The 24,759-nt window shown below is 39.3% G+C and overlaps 1 protein-coding gene and 1 long non-coding RNA gene across 2 annotated transcripts in view; one reads left to right on the top strand and one right to left on the bottom strand.

Moving 5' to 3' along the window:
* Nucleotides 1–24,263, top strand: part of DDRGK1 (DDRGK domain containing 1) — a 54,967-nt gene extending 30,704 nt beyond the window's left edge. The window contains exons 5-9 of the mRNA XM_064712030.1: nt 13,098–13,220; nt 16,357–16,395; nt 19,332–19,388; nt 20,073–20,121; nt 22,731–24,263. Of these exons, the coding sequence (XP_064568100.1) occupies nt 13,098–13,220; nt 16,357–16,395; nt 19,332–19,388; nt 20,073–20,121; nt 22,731–22,903 (441 nt within the window). The 3' untranslated portion in view covers nt 22,904–24,263. The remainder of the gene's footprint in view (nt 1–13,097; nt 13,221–16,356; nt 16,396–19,331; nt 19,389–20,072; nt 20,122–22,730) is intronic.
* LOC135447215 (uncharacterized) lies at nt 11,348–12,828 on the bottom strand. Its single transcript, XR_010440023.1, has 3 exons — nt 12,700–12,828; nt 11,726–11,789; nt 11,348–11,411 (listed from the first exon to the last, which is right to left on the bottom strand). It is a non-coding gene; the product is annotated as an uncharacterized LOC135447215 (long non-coding RNA).
* Nucleotides 24,264–24,759: the final 496 nt, after the last annotated feature.

Genomic DNA, 24,759 nt, shown 5'->3' with positions numbered 1-24,759 from the left:
GAGGGGGGTGGGTACAGGCGGAACCAATCGGGAAAGGTGAGGGGATGAACTTCACAGAACTGACACTCCATGGAGACCAATAATCAAAAGGTAAAGGAGGTGTCCTGGGACCCCAGCCAGCCACCATCTCCAGAGAGGAGAAGGTTCTCGAAACCTGGGAGGAGAAGGGGGTGATTGACTGGACCCAGGGAGGAGACAACTTTCACTTATAAGGGAAACCAGGGGAGGAGCAATTACATATCGGCAACTATGAATAGCGGTTACTATAGCAACTTAGCTGACAGGGTAGCAGTGGCGGGAAAAACTGGGGGAACAAAACCATTTTACACATAATAGGGGAGAACAATACATAAATTGGGGGAATAACACAAGGAACTTAACAGCACACTACAACAGGCCTAGCTGTGGTAGGATAACAAACAGTGAAAGAGACATGAGAAAAGAGAGGTGTAACCCCTAAGGAATGAAGAAGAGTTCATGGCATAGTTTAACCAATAGATTGCTTAGCTTACAGAATATTCATAAGCTTATTATTTGCTGTGTAAGTGTCTGATGCTCTCTTCAATAAACGGAATTTGCTTATCACTCATATTGAGTGTCTGAGTCTCCCCTCACCCACAAATGGCTCGACCCCGGCAAAGGCCTCTTTCGGTGACAAGGGGAGAGTTGAGGGACTGTTGGTTTGCCCAGTGTCATTGCAGAGGTGTCAATGTCACCCTCCAACCCACTGTCACTTTTGTAAAACTATAAATATTGGAGTCAGAGAATAAAACTTCACTTTTTTAGAATAAAACTTCCCTTTTTTCCCTTCACCTTGAGTGTGGTGTGCCTGTGTTCTCTCGTGTCCCTCAGCGACAGAGATTCACAACTCCCCCTGTTCCCTGGGAGCTGGAACCAGCAGGGCACACAGTGAAAGGCAGCAGCAGCAGCAGCAGCAATTCATTTTGCAAACGTTGTGTGAAATTTCATTTTCATTTTATGTATATTTGCATGTGCTTCCCAATGAAAGCTGCCTGAGCTGTGCATCTGTGAGCAGGAGTGACCCAGAAAAACAGGTACAGCTCAGCTGAAATGCTGCTGGTGAATATTTTTCATTAGAGAGGGAGGAAATCTTGGACATCAGAGCTGCTTTTTGTTCTCAGTGCTGGCTGAGAACTTGGTGCTCTGGTGCTGCTGCAAGTTGTGGGGTGGAAAGGACAGAGCTGTTCTGCACAGTTCTGAGATGAAAAATTGCAGCCCTCAGCTCTCACTGGGAATTTTTTTGGTGTTTTTTATGGAAATTTGTGTCTCTGCTTCATGGAGATTTATTTTAATTTGCTCCAAGAGCAGGTTGTGTAAGTGGGGTGTGTTGCTGATAATATTTTAGAAAGGAAAAGATCATTTTTCCTTTCCTCTGTTGAGGGTATGAAGGCAGGATAAAGCAGTTATAAAAAATAACCCATACATTACACATACAGATTATATCCGTGAGATTTTTATGTGAATTTCCATTTAGCTCTACGATTATTCCCCAAAAATCTCAAAATTTTCCTTCTGAACTCTCAGTTCCTTTCCTTCAGCAGAAGTTTTGAATTTCAGAAATTGGAGGGAGACAATGTCAGCACTACAACATCACAATATGTAGAAAAATCTGAGATTTTGTAAAAACAGCTTGACCAAACTTCCAGAGGACCAATAATTCCACAGCTTCCCTTGCAAGACAGATGTACAAATTAATTTTTTTTAATATTTTCCTAAAGTTCTGAGAGCTTTATCTTCTTGGAACTCTGAATAATGAGCTGAGATGACTCCAGGGCTTTATGGGAATGGTGACACCCTGGCTGGACAGTGACATTAAGTGACACTGGAACTTCCAGTCCCTTGCAGGGTGAATTTTTAATCAAAAAAAGGTGAATTTTTAAGCAAATTCTCCCTGAGCTGGGCCAACCTGCTCCTCACAGGACTGAGCTGTTCTGCTGGGCTTTAGCAATTCAGCTGGGTTAACTCAGCACAGTTGAAAAGTTCAGTAGAAAATAAAATTAAAATTTCAACTTCACACAGAAATATTTATTTACCTTCCTTTACTTTGGTTTCTGTTCATTTGAGGGCTGTGTAATTTAGTTTTGCTTGAATGAGGAAACTTTTCTGGCTTAGTTTGCAGTATTCCTAATAAAGACTGCACTACAGCACTTCTATTTCACATGATTCAGGGAAAAAGAGGAATACAAACTAAAAGTCTAATTTTATGTGTTTGTTTATTTATTTCTTTGAAATGTTGTGCACAACAATCCACAGAGTACTTCCTAGAACTTGGAAAATTGCTCAAATGCCTGAAAATTGCTCAAATCCAGCTTGGTCACTTTAGCCAGTACCTGCCTACTTAAATCCTGTAATTTTAAACAATTTTAGTTTAGTTTAATTATTTGTTTTCCCTGTATTCATCAGGACAGCAAGCCCACCTTACAACAGGAACATTATTCTGCCTCTCAGAGGAAAATGCTTTCAATATTTATTTTATTTTCTTGGTCTAAGTTGATAATCCAGTCACTGCTGAACATTTGCAGCACGGATCAAACTAAATGTTGTCTGACAATATTTAATGTCCATGCTCAGCTGTTTTCTGGTAATTTGAAATTTGTCTTCATGGAGGCTGTAACAGGAAACAGAACAATTGAAGAGAGCCTGTCCTTAGGCTCAGAACATCTCATTTTTCCAATCTTGTTAAAGACTGATGGTGTGATGGAAAAGGCAGAGCCTCTGAGAGGATCATTGGGTTTATGGAATACACAGGATAAAATGTCATTTATTTTCCTCTAGAGGAGGAATTCTTCATGTCATGGCTTGTCACTAGGAAGGCCTTGGACTGCACATGTGATGATTCCATTTCCTGATCTAAATGTGGAAGTGGAAAGGCAAAATTCTGAGAGACACCTCAAGCAGTGACTGATAGCAGATAAAAACCAGGGTGGAGCTGGTTTTTTTAGAGGCATTTTGGTCACTGACATTGCTGTAGTTTATATAGTCCCACAAAGCACAAAAAATTCAGTTTATCACTGAAATTTGCCTGAGAAATATTGCATTGTCAGGTACCTCCTTTTCCCTTTCCTCTCAGTATTTCTGCAGGTTCACTGTCAGAGGCAAATCCCCAAACAAGACCTAAATTTTGACTGATAGCAGGTAAAAACCAGGGTGGATCTGGTTTTTTTGGAGGCATTTGGAGACATTTTGGTCACTGACATTGCTGTAGTTTATATAATCCCACAAGGCACAAAAAATTCAGTTTATCACTGAAATTTGCCTGAGAAATATTGCAGTTCTCCTTTTCCCTTTCCTCTCCCAGAGTATTTCTGCAGAGGCAAATCCCCAACTAAGCACAGCCAGCTTGGGTACCTAAATTGTGACTGATAGCAGATAAAAACCAGGGTGGAGCTGGTTTTTTTGGAGGCATTTGGAGACATTTTGGTCACTGACATTGCTGTAGTTTATATAGTCCCACAAAGCACAAAAAATTCATTTTATCACTGAAATTTGCCTGAGAAATATTGCATTGTCAGGTACCTCCTTTTCCCTTTCCTCTCCCAGAGTATTTCTACAGAGGCAAGTCCCCAAACAAGCAGAGCCACCTTTGGTACCTAAATTGTGACTGATAGCAGATAAAAACCAGGGTGGAGCTGGTTTTTTTGGAGACATTTTGGTCACTGACATTGCTGTAGTTTATATAGTCCCACAAAGCACAAAAAATTCAGTTTATCACTGAAATTTGCCTGAGAAATGTTGCATTGTCAGGTACCTTTCCTCTCCCAGAGTATTTCTGCAGAGGCAAATCCCCAAACAAGCAGAGCCAGCTTTGGTACCTAAATTGTGACTGATAGCAGGTAAAAACCAGGGTGGAGCTGGTTTTTTTAGAGGCATTTTGGTCACTGACATTGCTGTAGTTTATATAGTCCCACAAAGCACAAAAAATTCAGTTTATCACTGAAATTTGCCTGAGAAATATTGCATTGTCAGGTACCTCCTTTTCCCTTTCCTCTCAGTATTTCTGCAGGTTCACTGTCAGAGGCAAATCCCCAAACAAGACCTAAATTTTGACTGATAGGAGATAAAAACCAGGGTGGAGCTGGTTTTTTTTGGAGACATTTTGGTCACTGACATTGCTGTAGTTTATATAGTCCCACAAGACACAAAAAATTCAGTTTATCAGTTCTCCTTTTCCCTTTCCTCTCCCAGAGTATTTCTGCAGAGGCAAATCCCCAAACAAGCACAGCCAGCTTAGGTACCTAAATTGTGACTGATAGCAGGTAAAAACCAGGGTGGAGCTGGTTTTTTTGGAGACATTTTGGTCATTGACATTGCTGTAGTTTATATAGTCCCACAAAGCACAAAAAATTCAGTTTATCACTGAAATTTGCCTGAGAAATATTGCATTGTCAGGTACCTCCTTTTCCCTTTCCTCTCAGTATTTCTGCAGGTTCACTGTCAGAGGCAAATCCCCAAACAAGACCTAAATTTTGACTGATAGCAGGTAAAAACCAGGGTGGATCTGGTTTTTTTGGAGACATTTGGAGACATTTTGGTCATTGACATTGCTGTAGTTTATATTGTCCCACAAGACACAAAAAATTCAGTTTATCACTGAAATTTGCCTGAGAAATATTGCATTGTCAGGTACCTTTCCTCTCCCAGAGCCACCTTTGGTACCTAAATTCCACTTAAACCCTTTTTTTCCCGTGTTTTTCCTAAGAACTGCTACTGAAATTGTGCTGGCAGGTAGGAACTGTGACTCGAGGGAGTTATGGGGGCTAAAATCTTGCCTAGCCTTGAGAAAAATACCCTCTGCTTCTATTTCAATAGATCTGTGTGCACTTCTAAATAAAATGTGGTTGCCCCTTGGCTTGGGTGAGTGTTGCAAACCAGATGATGTATTTTTAAATTCAAGTTTCCTTTCCAGTGTTCTGCTGAGCTGATTGGCTGCAGGCCTGAGGAGGCTCCTTTATAATTGGCATTTGCTTCAGCTCTGCTTTGCCCTGGGGATTTCCCTCTCACCCTTGGAGTTTTTTGGTGGTGAGCTGGTTTACCAGCTGACACCTTATCAATGAGAGTGAATTTCCTCTGATGTTGCAAAACAGAGGCTTCAGACAAAAAACTGGCAGATTGCTCACGCAAAAAAAAAAAAGCTCTTTTTCCTTTGCCTGTGCACAGAAATTTTGGTACATTTGAAATTAAGTGCCTAAATGCTCTTAGATTTTGGTAAATCTGCATTTAAGTGCCTAAATGCACTTAGATTTTGGTAAATCTGCATTAAAGTGCCTAAATGCACTTGGATTTTGGTAAATGTTCATTTAAGTGCCTAAATGCTCTTAGATTTTGGTAAATCTGCATTTAAGTGCCTAAATGCACTTAGATTTTGGTAAATCTGTATTAAAGTACCTAAATGCACTTAGATTTTGATAAATTTGCCTTTAAGTGCCTAAATGCACTTAGATTTTGCTAAATTTGAAATTAAGTGGTTAAATGCTCTTAGATTTTGGTAAAAGTGCATTAAAGTGCCTAAATGCTCTTAGATTTTGGTAAATGTGTATTTAAGTGCCTAAATTCTCTTAGATTTTGCTAAATTTGAAATTAAGTGCCTAAATGCACTTAGATTTTTGTAAATGTGTATTTAAGTGCCTAAATTCTCTTAGATTTTGGTAAATCTGCATTTAAGTGCCTGAATAAAAAAGGTTTGGATCTTCAGAGCTGTAGAAATGAGGGTCAGCCAGGATCACAAGGATCCTCTGGAAGTTTTGACTCTTTGATCATGGAAGAAGTGGCGCCAAATTTTAGTTATTTTATTATATGAACATCAAGATTTGTGTGTGTGTCAGCAGAGCTCTTAATTCTTTATCTGTTTGATATTAATATCTGTTTTTCGGACATTAACAGTGCCATAACTGCAATTTAAGCATCAGTTTTCAAGTGTTTATCCTTCCCTCAAAATTAATTTCTCCTAAGGGAGGACAAGTTGAAAACCTTGCAAAAAAACCTCATTTTTCCTCAGATTGTGAGAGGTTAAGGACACTTTCTGTCTAAGCAGTGAGGGGGGCAGGAATCCTACAGATCCATCTGCTCTGTGCCAAATTCTTCTCAAAAGTCACTTTTGGCTCCCTGCAGAACCTGCCCTGACAATACAAAAACTGAATTCTCTACAAGGATGGATTCTTTGATCTAAACACTCAGGATGCTTTTCTGTCATCCTAAAAATTCAGGAAACAGCCACAAAGAAAGGAATGACAAAAAGCAGGTGATGCTTGAAAAGTGTTTGCTCTGCTTTCCTCACCACCAGTGAGGTTTTGTCCACCCAAGCAGCATCCTGAGCAATCTGTGATCCCAAAAAATCAATGTGTGCTTCCAGCTGGGAGCCTCAGAGAGATTTTGGGATAAAAATATTCCAAATTTTGGAAATAATCCCTGGGATTATTTCTGCAGAACCTGCCCTGACAATGCAAAAAGTTGTACAAGGAGGGATTCTTTGATCCATGGCCCTCTAAACACTCAGGATGCTTTTCCTCATCCTAAAAATTGAGAAAACAGCCATAAATAAAGGAGGGACAGGGAGCAGGTGTGCCTGAAGAGTGCTTGATCTGCTTTCCTTAGTGCCAGTGAAGTTTTCTTCACCCAAGGATCATCTTGAGCAATCTGTGATCCCAAAAAATCAATGTGTGCTTCCAGCTGGGAGCCTCAGAGAGATTTTGGGATAAAAATATTCCAAATTTTGGAATTAATCCCTGGGATTATTAAGGGGCAAACAGAGGGTGAAAGGAGCCTCACAGCACATCCAGGTCCTTGAGGGGACTGGGTGGGAAAAAGAACAGAAAACAAAGGTTTGAGTGACTCATTTATTTATTTATTTGTTCAATAAAAATGTGGTCAAAGTGGGATAGTTTGTTCTTCACGTGCAGTGGATTAAACTAATCAAAAAAGAAATCTGGACAAGGAATCATTTAATACAGGAATAAGGAATTTACAAGTAAAAGAAACCATACAAGTAAAATTGAAGCTACAGAAAGGACAATGAAGTTTTCAAGGTTTTGATCTCAGTGCCCAGGGTTTGGGGTCTGGGTAACATTTAGATGGGTGAGGAGAGAGACCAAAAAAAAAAAAAAACAAAAAAACCCAAAAAAATAAAAGCAGCTGAAGATGAGCATCTGCATTTACCACATTTCCATCTGCTGGGGTTTCCCCAGCACCCCACCCATGGCTGGGGGGTGGCCCAGCCACTGTGCCCTGAGCCACGAGCTCAGCAGGGACCTGGGTGCCAAAAATGTGGGGTTTGAGCTCAGAAGGGACATGAGTGCCAAAAAAAGTGGGGTTTGAAGGGTGGATTTGAGCTTAGAAAGAACCTGAGTGCCCAAATGTGGGGTTTGAAAAGTGGATTTGAGCTCAGGAGGAATCTGAGTTCCCAAATGTGGGGTTTGAGCTCAAAAGGAACCTGAGTGCCCAAAAATGTGGGGTTTGAAAGGAGCATTTGAGCTCAGAAGGGACCTGAGTACCAAAAATGTGGGGTTTGAAAGGTGAATTTGAGCTTAGAATGGACCTGAGTGCCCAAATGTGGGGTTTGGGCTCAGAAGGGACCTGAGTGCCAAAAATGTGGGGTTTGAGCTCAGAAGGGACCTGAGTGCCAAAAATGTGGGGTTTGAAAAAGGAGGATTTGAGCTCAAAAGGAACCTGAGTGCCCAAATGTGGGGTTTGAGCTCAGAAGGGACCTGAGTACCAAAAACATAGGATTTGAAAGGTGGGTTTGAGTTCAAAAGGAACCTGAGTGCCAAAAATGTGGGATTTGGGCTCAAAAGGGACCTGAGTGCCCAAAATGGGGGGTTTGAAAGGTGGATTTGAGCTCAGAAGGAACCTCAGTGACAAAATGTGGGGTTTGGGCTCAGAAGGGACATGAGTGCCAAAAAAAGTGGGGTTTGAAGGGTGAATTTGAGCTTAGAAGGGACCTGAGTGCCCAAATGTTGGGTTTGAGCTCAGAAGGGACCTGAGTGCCAAAAATGTGGGGTTTGAAAGGTGGATTTGAGCTCAGGAGGAACCTGAGTGTCCAAATGTGGGGTTTGAAGGGTGGATTTGAGCTCAGGAGGAACCTGAGTTTCCAAATGTGGGGTTAAAAAGGGGGGTTTGAGCTCAAAAGGAACCTGAGTGCCAAAATGTGGGTCTGAAGGTGAATGGAACCAGTTCCTCTGTGGTTGGTACAAAATCCTGGCCTCAGTTTGTGAGGAGACCCTGAGGGGCTGGCCGTGTTTCTGGGTTATTTGTATGGACACACTTTCATTTTAGTGGGAATTCTGCTGCCTAAATTTGACCCTGCAGCTCCCACACGGCTGCTCCATGAGCACGTGAGAGAGAAGAGGGTTAGAGAGATGATCAAACAAAAAAATATTCAAAATAAATAGAAATGTTCTAAATCAATATAAATATTCTCAATAAATATGAATATTCTAAATAAATAAATAAATATAAATGTTCTAAATAAATACATCTAAATCTTCTGAATAAATATGAATATTCTAAATAAATATAAATAAATCTTCTAAAATAAATAGAAATATTCTAAATAAATACTCCCAGCCATCCTGACAGTGCCATCCTGCTCAGTCTCCACCTTGCTTCTCCCAGGCATTTGTGCAAATTCATCTCTCCTCTTGCTCTGAGGGGTTTAGCTGCAATTTGGATAAATCCTTCTTTTTTTTACCTGCAGATTGAATCATAGGTGAATTTAGGTTGTAAAGCATGTGAGGATCTTCATGAATTTTTAATTTTTAGATGGGAAAAAAAGGCAGCTGGAAATATTTGAATATTCTGGAGAAAGCTACGAGCACCAGGAAGCTTTGAGGGCTGCCAAAGCAGTGGCTCAGAGCACCTGGAAATGCTCTGCTGAGCAAAATTCAGCATCTGGAAAACAAAATCAAGTTGGCAAAAGAGGGGCTGGTGGCTGAGTGTTCTGGGATAATTCCAAAAAATGCAAGGTGCTGTTTTTCAGGTGGGGAAGGAGCGCAGGAAGGAGCCTTGCTCATTTTTTAGACCTTCCAGAAGCAGGAAAATGTGTTTTAGTTGTTGTTGCTCTCAGTGTCTTCTGATATTTCCTTTTTTTTTTCTAGAAATTATTTACCAAAGCAATTTTGAGGCTTTGTGATTGGTTTTTTTTTTTTGCTTTTTCCTCATTTCAAATTCATTGCTGAATTACAACCTGTCTAATAAACCAAGGGAAGAACATTATTCTTGCCTTTCCAGGATCAAGATTAAATTTAATGCGCTTACAAGAAAAGAACAATTGCTGTTGCTTCCAGATGAAATGTGGTTGTGTTGTTTTTGGCATCTGGAGTGCATGGAAGGGAAAAAATCTGCCATTGGATTCATTGTTGTGGTGATGAATGACCCAAAAATGATCTGGTTGTATCTCAAGAGCTTCCTCAGAAATGTAGATTTTTCATGAGATAGCAGTTTTTTAAAAAATGGATTTGGCTGTGCAATTACAGCAAGATCCTTTCAGTCCTGTTTTTCTCATTCTTAGATGTTGGCAGGATTCTTTCTGCTGACTTTCTGGGAATTTGATGTAATATTTTTTTTTACATCTATTTATTTATTTTTTTTCTATTTCTATTTTTATATATATATTATATACTTTTATATATTTATATAAAAAACTTATATTTTATTTTATATAAAAATAAAACTATTTTTAGTTTTGAATTATATATTGATTTTTGAATGATATATTAATTCAGTGTTTATCTATTTTATACATATTTTATATATCTTTATATATTTTTATATCTATACATTTTTATTCTTTATATATTTTGTATTTTTATATAAAAATAAAACTATTTTATGTTTTAGATATTATTTTATTTTTTATACATTTTATATATTTTATATTATTTATATATATAATTTATTATATTGCATAAAAATAAAGCTATTTTGTTTTATATATTTATTCTATTTATATATTTTTATATCTATATATTTTTGTATATTTTATATATTTATATAAAAATAAAACTATTTTATATGTTTTATATATTCTATTTATATAATAGAATAATTTTTTATATATTTAAATTAAAACAGGACCAAATACTTTGTTTTTCATCAAAATACATCTTTTTTAAATATGGATATATTTTCCATATACTGAATGACCTGTTCCCTGTTATTTTTTTAAATTGAACAAATATTTACATTCCAGCTCCTTAAGGAAGCAATTCCCACATCAATGTCCAAGATGTAGCATGGCAAGCATTTAGAAAATTTATTTATTTATATTTGTATGTAAGTTTATATTTATAATTTTATATGTATATAAAAATAAACCTATGTGTTTTATATATAAATTCTATTTATATATTATAATAATTTTTTATATATTTAATTAAAAGCAGGACCAAACACTCTTTGTTTTTAACTAAAAGACATCTTTTTTTAATATGGATAAATTTTCTGTATACTGAATGACCTGTTCCTGTCTCTTTTTTTTCTTTTTTTTAAATTTTTTTAAATTTTTTAAAATTATATTTACATTCCAGCTCCTTACTGATGCTGGGCTTGCACTTTTCTGGCCCAGAAAACTCCAGAAAACTTTATTGTGGCCTTGAAGGTTTTAATATTTATTTCAGGACAGGCCATGAAGTTTTTTCATTTCCAAAAAGCCTGAAGCTTTTGTTTAACAAACCAGCATATAAAAAACTCCTTTTGTTAATACAAAAGGAGTGCCTAAAACACTTTATATAGAATTTATATTATTTAATTTTATAGATTATCCATGTAGGAAGAAATTTTTCATAATAAAGTGATTTTCCTTGAAAATTGGATTTGGGTCCAGGAACCAAAAATGTGAAAGTGGCATCAAAGTGCAGAGAGATTCAGCTTTCTTGTGGCCTTTAAAGCTTTAATATTTATTTCAGGGCAGGCCATGAAGTTTTTTTATTTCAGATAACTAAAAGCCCAAGGCTTTTGTTCAACAAACAAAAAGTAAAAGTAAAAAACTCCTTTTGTTAATACAATCACCCTTGTGCCTAAAATACTTAGTATAATAATTTAGATATTATTTAATTTTATATATTATCCATGTAGGAAGAAATTTTTTATAAGAAGGAGGTTTTCCCTGAAAACTTGATTTTACTTGAGACTTTTAGAGCTTCTCTCCACCAGTGCAATCCTTGTGAGCACTCCCAGTGGACTTTAAAGCTTTAATACAGATTGTTAATACAATCACCTCCTGTGCCTGAAATACTTTGTGTAATAATTTACATATTATTTCATTTTCTATATTATTAGGAAGGAAGTTTTCATAAGATTTTCCTTGTAAAGTTGATTTTAGCTGAAACTTCCACAGTTTCTCTGTCCCAGTGTAATCCTTGTGAGCTCTCCCAGTGTCCTGCAGTGGCAGAGCAGACCTGGGGCCAGGAACCAAAAATGTGAATGTGGCATCAAAGTGCAGAGAGATTCAGCTTTACTGTGGCCTTTAAAGCTTTAATATTTATTTCAGGGCAGGCCATGAAGTTTTTTTATTTCAGATAACTAAAAGCCCAAGGCTTTTGATTAACAAACAAAAAGTAAAAGTAAAACCTTTACTTTGTTAATACAATCATGCCTTGCCTCCTGTGCCTAAAACACTTTACATTAAATAATTTAGATATTATTTAATTTTATATATTATCCATGTAGGAACAAAGTTTTCATAATATTTTCCTTGAAAACTTGATTTTACCTGAAACTTTCCACCAGTGTAATCCTTGTGAGCTCTCCCAGTGTCCTGCAGTGGCAGAGCAGACCTGGGGCCAGGAACCAAAAATGTGAAAGTGGCATCAAAGTGCAGAGAGATTCAGCTTTCCTGTGGCCTTTAAAGCTTTATTATTTATTTCAGGGCAGGCCATGAAGTTTTTTTCTTGCAGATAACTAAAAGCCCAAGGCTTTTGTTCAAAAAACAAAAAGTAAAAGTAAAAAACTCCTTTTGTTAATGCAGTCACCTCCTGTGCCTAAAATACTTAGTATAATAATTTAGATATTATTTCATTTTATATATTATCCATGTAGGAAGGAAGTTTTTATAAGAAGGAGATTTTCCTTGAAAACTTGATTTTACTTGAGACTTTTAGAGCTTCTCTCCACCAGTGCAATCCTTGTGAGCACTCCCAGCGGACTTTAAAGCTTTAATACAGATTGTTAATACAATCACCTCCTGTGCCTGAAATACTTTGTGTAATAATTTATATATTATTTCATTTTCTATATTATCCATGTAGGAAGGAAGTTTTCATAAGATTTTCCTTGTAAACTTGATTTTAGCTGAAACTTCCACAGTTTCTCTGTCCCAGTGTAATCCTGGTGAGCTCTCCCAGTGTCCTGCAGTGGCAGAGCAGACCTGGGGCCAGGAACCAAAAATGTGAAAGTGGCATCAAAGTGCAGAGAGATTCAGCTTTCTTGTGGCCTTTAAAGCTTTAATATTTATTTCAGGGCAGGCCATGAAGTTTTTTTTATTTCAGATTACTAAAAGCCCAAGGCTTTTGATTAACAAACAAAAAGTAAAGTAAAAGTAAAACCTTTACTTTGTTAATGCAATCATGCCTTGCCTCCTGTGCCTAAAACACTTTACATTAAATAATTTAGATATTATTTCATTTTTTATATTATCCATGTGGGAACAAAGTTTTCACAAGATTTTCCTTGAAACCTTGATTTTACCTGAAACTTTCCACCAGTGTAATCCTTGTGAGCTCTCCCATTGTCCTGCAGTGGCAGAGCAGACCTGGGGCTGGTTCTGCTTCGACCAAAAATGTGAATATTGCATCAGAGAGCAGGGAGGGGCAGGGACTTCCTGTGAGCAGAGCAGATGGATGCAAATGAAGCAGGCAGGTTGCTATTTAAGAGGTTTTCTGTCAGCTCTGCTGAGAACCAGCCCTGGCTGTGAGGTGGTCACTGCCTCAGGAGTGGCTTTTGAAATTGGTTATGCCATCAAGGGACGGCTTAAACTCATTTTTAAAACTTTTTGTGTGCTGGCTGCAGAGAAGGAAGATGCTGCTTCACTTCAACCCTGATTTGGGAAAAAGCAAACTTGACCACTTGTCGTCTTTTCTGCCCAGGAAGAGGAAAAAAGGAAGGCAAAGGAAGAGGAGGAGAAGAGAGAATATGAAGAGTACCTGAAGCTGAAGGAGAGTTTTGTGGTTGAAGAGGAAGGGGTTGAAGAGTCAATGACAGAGGAGCAGGTATGTCAGGCTGGTTCTGCAGTTCCCCCTCTCCTGTCAGACTTGCTGCATTCTGTCTTGTGCAAAATGAAATGAAAAGTAGGAGTCAGCCAAAGGTTTTTGCTTGTGACAGCTGAATTGTGTCTGTGGCACGGGTTAACCCTGGAATATTTCCTGGGGAATGCTGCTGTTCCTCATAGCAGGCCCCTACAGGGGATTTGAGTTCTGAGAGAACTTGCTGGAAATGAGTCCTGTCCTCCTTGTGTCTAAGAACTGCAATAAAACTCATCCTGGAATTCAGATTATCCCTCACTGTCAGCAGCTCTGCCTCACCCACAGAGACTGAGCCAGTAAAGCTGAATTTGGAGTTTGAAAGTGCCCACAGACCTAGGGGGCAATTATTTGGGTTTGGCTTGATTTTCTACACCAAGAGAGCTGCTGTGAAATCAAATTAAAAACCAAGCTCTTCTGATAAGGGAATATTCAGGACAAACCCACACTGCTGCTCCTGTGGCTGCCTGCAGAGCTGCTGGGGATGGTGGCTGAAATGTGATATTTGATATAAAATCACAGCAAACCTGAAAAAGTTTTGCTGTTGTGAGAGGCAGAATTCTCGTTTTGTCTGCTGAAAACCTGTTACACACAATTTATTTGCTCTCACATCCTGCAGTTGCTCTTGGGTTGCAGCTGCCAATTTGAGCTGTCCAGTGCATTTCTGGGGAAGGATTTATTTCAGGGCCATGTGTGCATTTGCTGCTCTGCTGAAGGGACTCTGGAATTAAATGGATTTGCTTTAGTGTGACCGAGAGTGGCTTTGAGCACAGCAGATTGTGCCCAGTGTCAAGCACCACTGACTCATTACAGGTTCCCTGGATGGATCCCTTCCCATCAAGAAAAATTCCTGCATCACACCAGGATTAACAGCAAAAGTTCTGTCTGCTGATGGGGAATTGCAGTGAGCAGCAAAAAATACACACTTCCATTGACAATTCCTTCAAAAATCTGTCCCTGTCCTGTTAGGAGATGAGATTATCCCTAAATATTGCTGTGTTCCACTTTAAACACCCTTCAGGCTGGAATGTGGTGATTGTCCATGTTCCTACAGCTGCCTGTCGAGGAGAAATTATCTCTCTCCATGCCAGAAGAAAGAAGATTTTAGGGTTCCTCACCTAAAAGAGTTTGAGATGCCTGATGTCAGAACAGAGAAGGTTTAGATTCCTCACTAAAAACAGTTTGAGATGCCTGATGTCAGAACAGAGAAGGTTTTAGGTTCCTCACCAAAAACAGTTTGAGATGCCTGATGTCAGAACAGAGGTTTTAGCTTCCTCACCTAAAAGAGTTTGAGATTCCTGACGTCAGAACAGAGAAGGTTTTAGATTCCTCACTAAAAACAGTTTGAGATTCCTGATGTCAGAAGAGAGAAGGTTTTAGGTTCCTCACCAAAAACAGTTTGAGATGCCTGATGTCAGAACAGAGAAGGTTTTAGGTTCCTCACCAAAAACAGTTTGAGATGCCTGATGTCAGAACAGAGAAGGTTTTAGGTTCCTCACCTAAAGGAGTTTGAGATGCCTGCATCTTAACCTGAGATAATTTTAGTAGGGGTGTTAGGGGAGCTAGAACTTGAATTGCAGGTGATTTAAAAGTCACATTCAGAAGTAATAACAGAGTACAGAGTTACTTGGAGGCAGCAGAAATGAGAAGGAAATGAAGCAGCCAGCCTGGCCTCGTGGTGCCTGAGGTTCTGAAGCATTTCAGTGTCCTGTTGGCAAAGCTGGCTCTGCTGGAAATCACCTCCTGCCTCCAGAGCTCACCAGTTAATTAAGGCTGATTGATTCCCGTGGTTCCAGAGTAACCTGATCTCCTTTCAGCTGCAATGCACAGTGTTTGCATTGCTCTGCTCGCTGCATTTCAGGTGCAGGGCTCTGAAATGCCTGAGCCTCCCCAGCTGCAGCTCCTGAGTCACTCTGGCTTTTCCTCTGCACAGAATGTCCTGGGTGTGGGATTTAATGATGCTTAAACTCACCCAGATGTGGTTATTTCAGGCTATTTATGATGTGAAGAATAAAAAAATTGTATGATAACCTTTTGGGAAATATTTAAATTGTACCTGAGCCATATTCTTTCTGAAAAAATACCTGTCAGAAATCCCTTGTGAAGATTAAATTTATAATAATAAATAATAATAATATTTATTATTATAAATAAATATAATATATATATATTATATAAATTATAAATAAATAATAATTTAGATTATTTTTCTTCCCACTTCAATATCTCAGTGTGTGTAAATAAAACTAAAGAATTATGCAACCTGAACACTTTTATAGTTTTTTTCCTCAGCAAGTTTTTGATGCATTTAATTCTCATGAAATATTTAAATTATACCTGAGCCATATTCTTTCTGAAAAAATACCTGTCAGAAATCCCTTGTGAAGATTAAATCTAGATTATTTTACTTCCCACTTCAATATCTCAATGTGTGTAGCTAAAACTTGGGAATTATGCAATTTAAACACTTTTATAGTATTTATCTTTAGCATGTTTTTGATGCATTTAATGCTCATTAAATACTTAAATTGTACCTGAGCCACATTGTCTCGAAAATACCTGTCAGAAATCCCTTGTGAAGATTAAATCTAGATTATTTTACTTCCCAGTTCAATATCTCAGTGTGTGTAGCTAAAACTAAAGAATTATGCAATCTAAAGACTTCTATAGTATTTTTCCTCAGCAAGTTTTTGATGCATTTAATGCTCATGAAGTACTTGAATTGTACCTGAGCCCCTTGTAAAGATTAAATCTAGATTACTTTTCTTCCCAGTTCAATATCTCAGTGTGTGTAGTTAAAATTTAGGAATTATGCAATCTGAACACTTTTATAGTATTTTTCCTCAGCAAGTTTTTGATGCATTTAATGCTCATGAAGTACTTGAATTGTACCTGAGCCGCATTGTCTCAAAAAATACCTGTCAGAAATCCCTTGTGAAGATTAAATCTAGATTATTTTTCTTCCCAGTTCAATATCTCAATGTGTGTAGTTAAAACTAAAGAATTATGCAATTTAAAAACTTTTAAAGTATTTATACTCAGAAGTTTTTGATGCATTTAATGCTTATAAATCCAAAATTAAAATTGTTTTCCTTGCTGTCTCCAGTCTCGCAGCTTTCTCATGGAATTCCTGGAATATGTCAAGGTAAGGTGCCTTTGGTTTTTCTCCTTAGATGGTGTGAAATACCTTCTGTCACAATCTTTACTTCCTCTTTCATTTATTTAAATATTCAACAAGTAACAAAAGTGATCCCTTCGGTAATTGTTATTTACTGAACCAGCACAAACACAATTATCTAAAATAATTTAATTCCAGCTGGATCCTGGCTTTTGGGGCAGGATGTGGCCTGGTGGATCTCCCTCAGAGTTTGTGGAAGCAATGTTTGCTGTGGATTGGGATTTTTTGGGGCATTTGGGATTTTTTGTTTGTGAGCATCAGCCACTGATTTAAAAGCATTTTAAAAACAGGAAGGATTGCTGCTGTACCTGGAGGGTGTTTTTGAGCCTCCAACACTGGCACTGGAAAGCTCAATCCCAACTTTTCTTGTGATTCCTTCAGTTTTTTTCTATCCTACATGGTTTTTTAATGTTCAGGAGAGCACTTTGAGAAGCAGCTGCCTTGTTTTAACCAGGGTGTGTCAGTCTCCCTTCCCTCCCATTGTGTGGCTGGGTGTTTAAAACCTGGGCTGTGCTCATGTGTGCTTTTGATCTGTGAGGGCAAATTGCTGTATCAAAGGTCAGATGCATTTTTCTCCTCTCACTCCAACACTGGCATGCAAATCTTTTTTCCTAATGAATCCCTTTGTTCTTTTACTGGAATCTGAACTATCAGGATGTGTGACCTGGGTGAAAGGCTTCTCCAGCAAACAAATCACTTGCTGCTGTATCACTTGATACTCAGTGAGCTGCTGACCAATTTATATCCCAAAATCTCACATTTTGCACGTCCATTATCCCAGCAAAACCGTGAATTTACAGCAGATTTATCTCCTGGAGTTAGAGATTTGCCTCATGGATAATTCTCCTTGGGGAGTCCTTTGGAAGTTCTGGACAGGAGCTCAGAGCAGAGCCCTGCAAAACTCTGCTGTAGGTCAAAAAAGGAAATTCCAGTGTCCCTTGGGATCTTCCACAAGCACTGGGAGCTTTCCAGGGGATGACACAGACTCTGCCCATTGGCCCTGGGGTTGTGGTGGATGGACCAGATTAGTCACAAACTCCCAGTTGAGTGTTTCAGCACAAAATTCTCTATCAGTCACTTCATCTTGACGTCAGAGAAATTAAAGTTGGGCTGGAAACCCAAGTCTGAATATTCGACACCTGATTTCCTCTGCAGAGCTGAGCTGCAGAACTGGGGCATTGCTTTCTTTCTCAAGTTTTAAATATTTTTCTTTAATCTTGAGATTGTGCTTAGTGTATAGATTATGTATTTCTGTTCTGTTCACAGAAGCCATTGACAGGAAGCAGTGCTGAGCTGCTCGTAGCTGTCAGGAAAAAAATGTATAAATTAAGAGGAATTGGCTTTTTTTTTTAAGTAAAATTGAATTTAGCTCTTCTGCTGAATAATTTCTTATGCTGGTATCATTGACTGGAGATTGCTCACCCTGTGCTTTATTCTTAAGGGTGTTGGGAGCAAAATGCAGCCTCTTGCTGAGGACAGCAGCAGCATCACTCCTAAAATGAAATTAATTCAGGAAAATATGGATTTTTTTTTTTTTTGTTGCTAAGCCTGTCTCTAGAACATGATGCATGTGGAGAAGTGTTTTATTCCCTTGGGACCTCAATTGTTGTATTCCAGAGTGTGGGGGGTGCACCCTCACCCCACCCCCTTGGGCTCTCATTCCCAGCAGGACCTGTCTTGGAAAACTTCCACTAAACTTGGTCATTGAGGGAAATATCTTTAAGGGAAGGTTTAAGTCCTGTTTCTCCTGTTGATGTGCCTTTGCACCACCCCCCCCCAGTCCCTTTAAAAGAAGATGTGACGAATGTTGGCAGTTCCCAGCTCTGAGAACTGAATTCCATGGACTGGTTCCAGTTCCATGTGTTCAGTCCATGGTATTCAGTTCTCTAGCTTGGCTGCATCAAACTTCACAGCTGCTAAATCTGTGTGTGCCTTCCTTTTGGGTCTGGTTTCATTAATGAAAAAGATTCATCTATTTCAGCCTCTCTTGATTTCTTCAGTGGCCTCCCAGTGTGCTCTCAAGACCAGAAACAAAGGATTTCATTGTTTGAAGTATTTTAATTTGTTACTGGAGATGCAGCTCCTGTGGCTGTACATAAATGGATTTTAGGAATGTAAACCTGAATATTAACTGAGCTTTCCAACACTTTTGTCTTTCCCAAGCTCCTTACAAACACTGCATCCTTTTGCAGCTAAACAGATGAGTTCCTAAAACTTTGGCAGAGAAGAAAACAGGACCCAGGTAGCTGCAGACAAGCCCTGCAGGTGTTTTCTCTGGAGCTACAGAGAAGCACAAAACCAGATGGGAGCAGTGGTGGCTGTGCCTTGACTGAGAAAAGCTGCAGGAAAAATCTGTCAGAAAGCAAAATGACAATGTGCACTTCCAGCACTGACAATTTTAATAAGGTGTTGGCTTGCTTAGGAAGATTATTATGGCATTAAAACACATGGCATCAGTAAAACAGAACTAAAGCACTTCATGCTGCCAGTCTTGCCTGGCTTTTATGGAAGTGCTGATACACACCAGTGATGTTTTAAAAGGTGCTTTGAAACATCCCTGAAAGAATAAAGGGATGTTGATAAAACACTCTGGAAATTTAAGGGAGAAGCTGAGAAACTCAGGAGGTGCAGGAGCAGAGTCCTTGTGCTCATCCCAGTGTGAGGAAAAGTCCAGGATCAATCAAGGCTGGCAGATGTGGGTCAGAGCACTCAGTCTTTCCACAGAGCTCCCTGCTTTAGGTAACCTCAGAGTTTTTCATCACAGGAAAGTGCTTACTAGGAAAAGTTACTCCAAGGAACAGGTTCTGCTTCGTCTGGTTAATGCATTTTTTTATTGGAATGGAAAAAAATAAAAAAATCCCAGCTTTCTCATTCATCAGCTTAACTCTTGTTTGTTTCCACAGAAAACAAAAGTTATCCAGCTGGAGGACATGGCTTCACATCTGGGTTTAAGAACACAGGTAAAAAAAAACAAACAAAACTTGACTTTTGCGGTGGAAATACTAATTTTGCTAAATTTTGTCTCCCTCTTAAACCAGAACTCTATTTAAATGTTGTGGGTTATTATAGGAATTTATCTAGTTAAAATCTAAATTATAATTGCCTTCTGCAGTCATATAACAACAAGAAAGAGAGGCAGAGGTGTAGAAACCAACAGTTAATGTGCAGTGGAACTGCATGCTTGGAGTAACTGTGGAGTAAACCCAGCCATAAATTCAACAAGTTGTTGCTTTGGGTTGCTAGGAGAGGTTTGCTCCTAAAAGGAGCAGGAAAAGATACAAAAAATAGGGAATTTTTGAGCAAGGACCTTGGAGAAGGACCTCAGTGCTGCATGGAACTTCATGGCTCTGCACAGCCTTTCCATGGGAAGATTCCTGTAACCCCCTGCTCCTTGAAACAGCCAAGTAATGGCAATAAAAATCTCTTTTAAGAGGTAGGGAATTTAACTGGAACGTCCCAAAATACAAAAGAAAATCACCCCTCTAAGACCAAAGGGCTGATTCCATCTCTCTGTGTGGGAGTACTGAATTCCTTAACCCTGAGGGATTTCAAGGTAAATAAACCTCTGGAGTTGATCTGAACGTGTGAAATGGTTTTTGCTTCCCTTCTGATCAGTCTGTTACTCCTTTTTCTCTTCTGCACAGGATGCAATTAACAGAATCCAGGACCTGATGGCAGATGGCACCCTGACAGGTGACAGCCAAAGCACAGAGGGGATCTTCTGTGGCTGCTGGTGCAGAAAATCCTTCCTGGGGCAGAGACAGAATTCCAGTGCCATTCCCCTTCTGAGGATCTAGTAGGACTTGATAGCTAGATATTTATATTTTATTTATTTACCCGTCTGCTGAAGGCCTTTTGGGCTTGCTGAGCAGCCAGCTGCAAATGGGTTTTTATATTTTATTTATTAGGATCTAGTTTTATAAATTTAATCTATTTTAATGTATCTAGTTTAATCTATTTATAAGGATCTAGTTCTAAGGATCTAGTAGGACTTGATAGCTAGATTTATATTTTATATTTTAGTTATTTACCCATCTGCTGAAGGCCTTTTGGGCTTGCTGAGCAGCCAGCTGCAAATGGGTTTTTATATTTTATATTTTATTTATAAGGATCTAGTAGGATCTAGTTTTAAAAGTTTAATCTAGTTTAATCTGTTTATAATTTGAATATATATTAATACTTTAAAATTAATAATTTTAATATATATTTAATGTATTTATACTTTAATCTATAAGTTTAATGTATTTTAATCTATCTAGTTTTATAATTTATAATTTTAATCTATATATTTTTAATTTTAATAATTTAAATGTAAATTTAAACTATTAAATCTATATATTTAATCTAAGTTTGTCTAGTTTAATCTATTTATAAGGATCTAGTTCTAAGGATCTAGTATAGTAAGACCTGATAGCTAGATTTATGTTTTATATTTTATTTATTTACCCATCTGTGAAGGCCTTTTGGTGTTGATGAGCAGCCAGCTGCAAATGGGTTTTTATATTTTATTTATAAGGATCTAGTAGGATCTAATTTTATAAGTTTAATCTATTTTAATCTATCTAGTTTAATCTATTTATAAGGATCTAGTTCTAAGGATCTAGTAGGACTTGATAGCTAGATATTTATATTTTAGTTATTTACCCATCTGCTGAAGGCCTTTTGGGCTTGCTGAGCAGTCAGCTGCAAATGGGTTTTTATATTTTATATTTATTTTATTTATAAGGATCTAATAGGATCTAGTTTTAGAAGTTTAATCTATTTTAATCTATCTAGTCTTAATCTATTTATAACTTTAATCTATATGTTTTAATTTTTAATTATTTAAATTTAATAATTTATATATATATTTCATCTATTTATATTTTTATCTATAAGTTTAATCTATCTAATTTAATCTATTTATAAGAATCTAGTTCTAAGGATCTAGTAGGATCTGATAGCTAGATTTTTTTTTTTTTCCTACCCATCTGCTGAAGGCCTTTTGGAGTTGCTGAGCAGCCAGCTGCAAATGGGTTTTTATATTTTATATTTTATTTATAAGGATCTAGTAGGATATAGTTTTATAAGTTTAATCTATCTAGTTTAATCTATTTATAAGGATCTAGTTCTAAGGATCTAGTAGGACCTGCTAGCTAGATTTATATTTTATATTTTAGTTATTTACCCATCTGCTGAAGGCCTTTTGGTGTTGGTGAGCAGCCAAATGGGGCCTTCTGAAATGTGAATTTGAGAGGGTCACTGGGATGGTTTGGGGTGGTTTCCAAGCTGTGGAAACCCTTTCAAATGCCCTAAAGATGCTCGGAACGCAGGGAGAAGGATATGTGCTGTCCAAGGGCAGGGAGGCTCTGCCTCAGGGGAATACATAAAACCAGAGCTCTGTTCTCAGTCTGGCTGGAGCCACAGGAATATGGGAACTGAGCTGCATTCCCTTCAGAGGGGAAGCTGGAAAAGCTGAGCTGGGCCCCACAAGGACCCTCCTGCTCTGCCTTTCTCCACCAGCTCTGAGCTGGGAGCATGAGCACCAGAAAAACAGGGTTGGGATGGGGAAGGGTGTGGAGAGGAATCCATGTGAGGAGCAGCTCAGGGCACTTGGCGTGAGGGGAGATTCATCAAATTCTGCAGCTTCATCCGCAGGGGCAGCTCTGAGCTCTGCTCTCTGTGACAGGGACAGGACCCAGGGAATGGCTGGAGCTGGGTCAGGGGGATTTATGGAGATCAGGGAAGGTTCTTTCCCCAGAGGGTGCTGGGCACTGCCCAGGCTCCCCAGGGAATGGGCACTACCCCAAATCAGCCAAAGCTCCAGGAGAGTCTGGACCACACTGCAGCCGGGCGTGTGGCGGGAAAACTGGGAAGGGCAGAACCATTTCATATAAAAGGGGGGATTCAATACGTAAAATGGGGGAGCAATACAAAAAACTCAAACCACACACTACAACACCACACTCCCAGGGATGCTCAGGGATTTTTGGGGTGTCTGTGCAGGACCAGGAGCTGGATCAGTGATCCTGGTGAGTCCCATCCAGCTCAGGACACTCTGGGATCCCTGGAGCAGCTGCTGTGGAGCTCCCAGCCAGCTGTTCCCAGTGCCAGGATGTGTTCCTTGGTGCAAGAGGAGCATTCCCAGGGCTCTGGGCTGCTCTTCCAGCTCCCAGCAGTGGCCAGAAAATAAAATCCTGCCTGGCCTAGGCAGCTGAATGGGATGTTCCTGTTGCCTCAGCAGCTGGAACACCCCCTCCCAAGGCAGTGAGTGATGCCTGGGGAGGTGAGGGGAGCCTCTCAGTGCTGTGTTTGCCCTGCAGGTGTGATTGATGACCGGGGAAAGTTCATCTACATCACAGCAGAGGAGATGGCAGCCGTGGCCCAGTACATCAGGCAGCGAGGCCGAGTGTCCATTGCAGAGCTGGCCCAGGCCAGCAACTCCCTCATCAACCTGCAGCCTGACAGCAGAGCTGTGGCTCCCACCCTGGCCTGAGACACACACTCTGCAGGAGTTGAAGCTCTTAATGAGTAAAGCACATAATTAAAGGCAAATGAGAAGTTCCCAGGGCCGTTGGGGGTGCCTGAAGGTAGGATGATGCTCTTCTGAAGCACCAGCTGCAAACTAAAAGGTTTTGCTTTTCCTTCTGTTAGAACTGCTGTTAAATGGTAAAAATTGATTGTACAAGAGGCTGGCCAGGAGCTCAAACACTGGTGCACCTGTAGCCAACAAGATCAGTAATTTATCCCCTGGCAGCCAGTCTCATGTTGCTATAAACAAATTTATTGTTGTTTGCAGATTCTGATGTCTGTATCAAATTATTTGGGGTTGTTTGCATTCAGGATTCTCCAGGCTTGCTCTGCACTGTGGAGCTGTTTAACTTTGTGGTGGACACAGCATTTGCTGCTTTACCCAGATTGGAAGAAAAGAGTAAAAAAAACAAAATACAAAAAGTGTGTCTTTGTTCTTGCTGAAATACATCCTGAAACCCTGGAAAGAATGGATGCTCTGTTCAAAATTCCAGGGGCTATTTCAGGAACCCTTTGCTATACAAATATGTTTTCCTTGGTTTATGTAACATGAGAAGTTTGCTTGCAGACAAGCTGCATCATTTCCCCGTGGCCAAGAGACAGAAACCCCTCCAGGGAAGGGCTGAGTGGGCTCATTTATTTATTTATTGTGCAGGCCAGTGCTGCTGATACCAACCAGATCCTGGTGATTCATCCTTTGAAGTCAGAGCCAGCTCAGAGTGTCTGAAGGCCTCAGACACCCCCACCCATTTGGCCTCTGTGTGCTGCAGGTCTGGGGGCTTTTAAATAAAAACTTCAGGCACTCTGAGTCATGCAATTAATGTTCCAAGTTGATGATTATTAATGTGTTAATTGTATGGGTCAGTGTATTTCCTGCATAAAAATATTTTTTTCAATCATTCATTTATTCTCCTTTCTGAAGTCAGCAGAATTTATGTGGATGAACAGTAACTGGGGAGGACAAGAGGTTTTGTCCCTGCCAAATTTAGAGGTAACTTGTGCAGACTAAAAGCCACCTTATCAGTGGGATGAGACAGCAATAAAACAATGGAAGGAAACATTTCCTTTTCATCTCTGCACTGCTGCTGGGTGTCAGAGTGCAGGAGAGTGGAGTTCCACCGGCACCACGTGCTGTGAAAGATCAGCACATCCTGAGTGCTCTGCAACCACAGCCAGAAAAGAGGTTATTTAACATTTGACACTTGTAAAGTCTCTTTCTTAAGGATTGCACATTAAATTTTTAAAAAATATTTGGGTTTGCCATTATTTTTTGTTCTGTCTTAAACTGTTCTTGTAATAAAATTGACGATATTGAAAGAATTGCAGAGGTTTGAAAGGTTTGTTAGAAACGGGCAGGACATGACTGTGAGCTCTGCCAGCAGCTGCTCTGCCCTCCTCATCCTCTCCCTCCATTTCCATTCCTGTTCTTTTCACCCAGCACTCAGGAAAACTCATTTTCCTCTCATTTTGGGGGTGCTCTGCTGCATGTGAATTGTGAGGATTTACATGAGCCAGGAGAAAATAGGTAACAAAAAACACGAGTGGGGTTTCTATCTCTGCTGAAAACTCCTGTGGAACAAGCTCTGGTGTGCCTTCAAGGAATTGTTGCACCTCTGTGAGATTCCTGAGTGGCTGCAGGAGCTGAGGACAGCTGGGTGTTGTTGGTGCTCTGACCCTGGGGAACAGCCACCACTAAAAACTGCAGCTCTGCTTTCTGTTAAAGGAATGTTTTGGTGTTTTCTAGGAATTCACATCCCAAGTCCCAGGAGTCCCAGCTGAAAGTCTGGAACACAATTGCTTCAGGCCATTTGTTGGGATGGG

Source organism: Zonotrichia leucophrys, chromosome 4 (genome assembly GCF_028769735.1).
Source record: "Zonotrichia leucophrys gambelii isolate GWCS_2022_RI chromosome 4, RI_Zleu_2.0, whole genome shotgun sequence".
Classification (NCBI taxonomy): domain Eukaryota; kingdom Metazoa; phylum Chordata; class Aves; order Passeriformes; family Passerellidae; genus Zonotrichia; species Zonotrichia leucophrys.
Note: the sequence above shows the minus strand (reverse complement) of the source record. Positions and strands in the feature narration are given on the sequence as shown.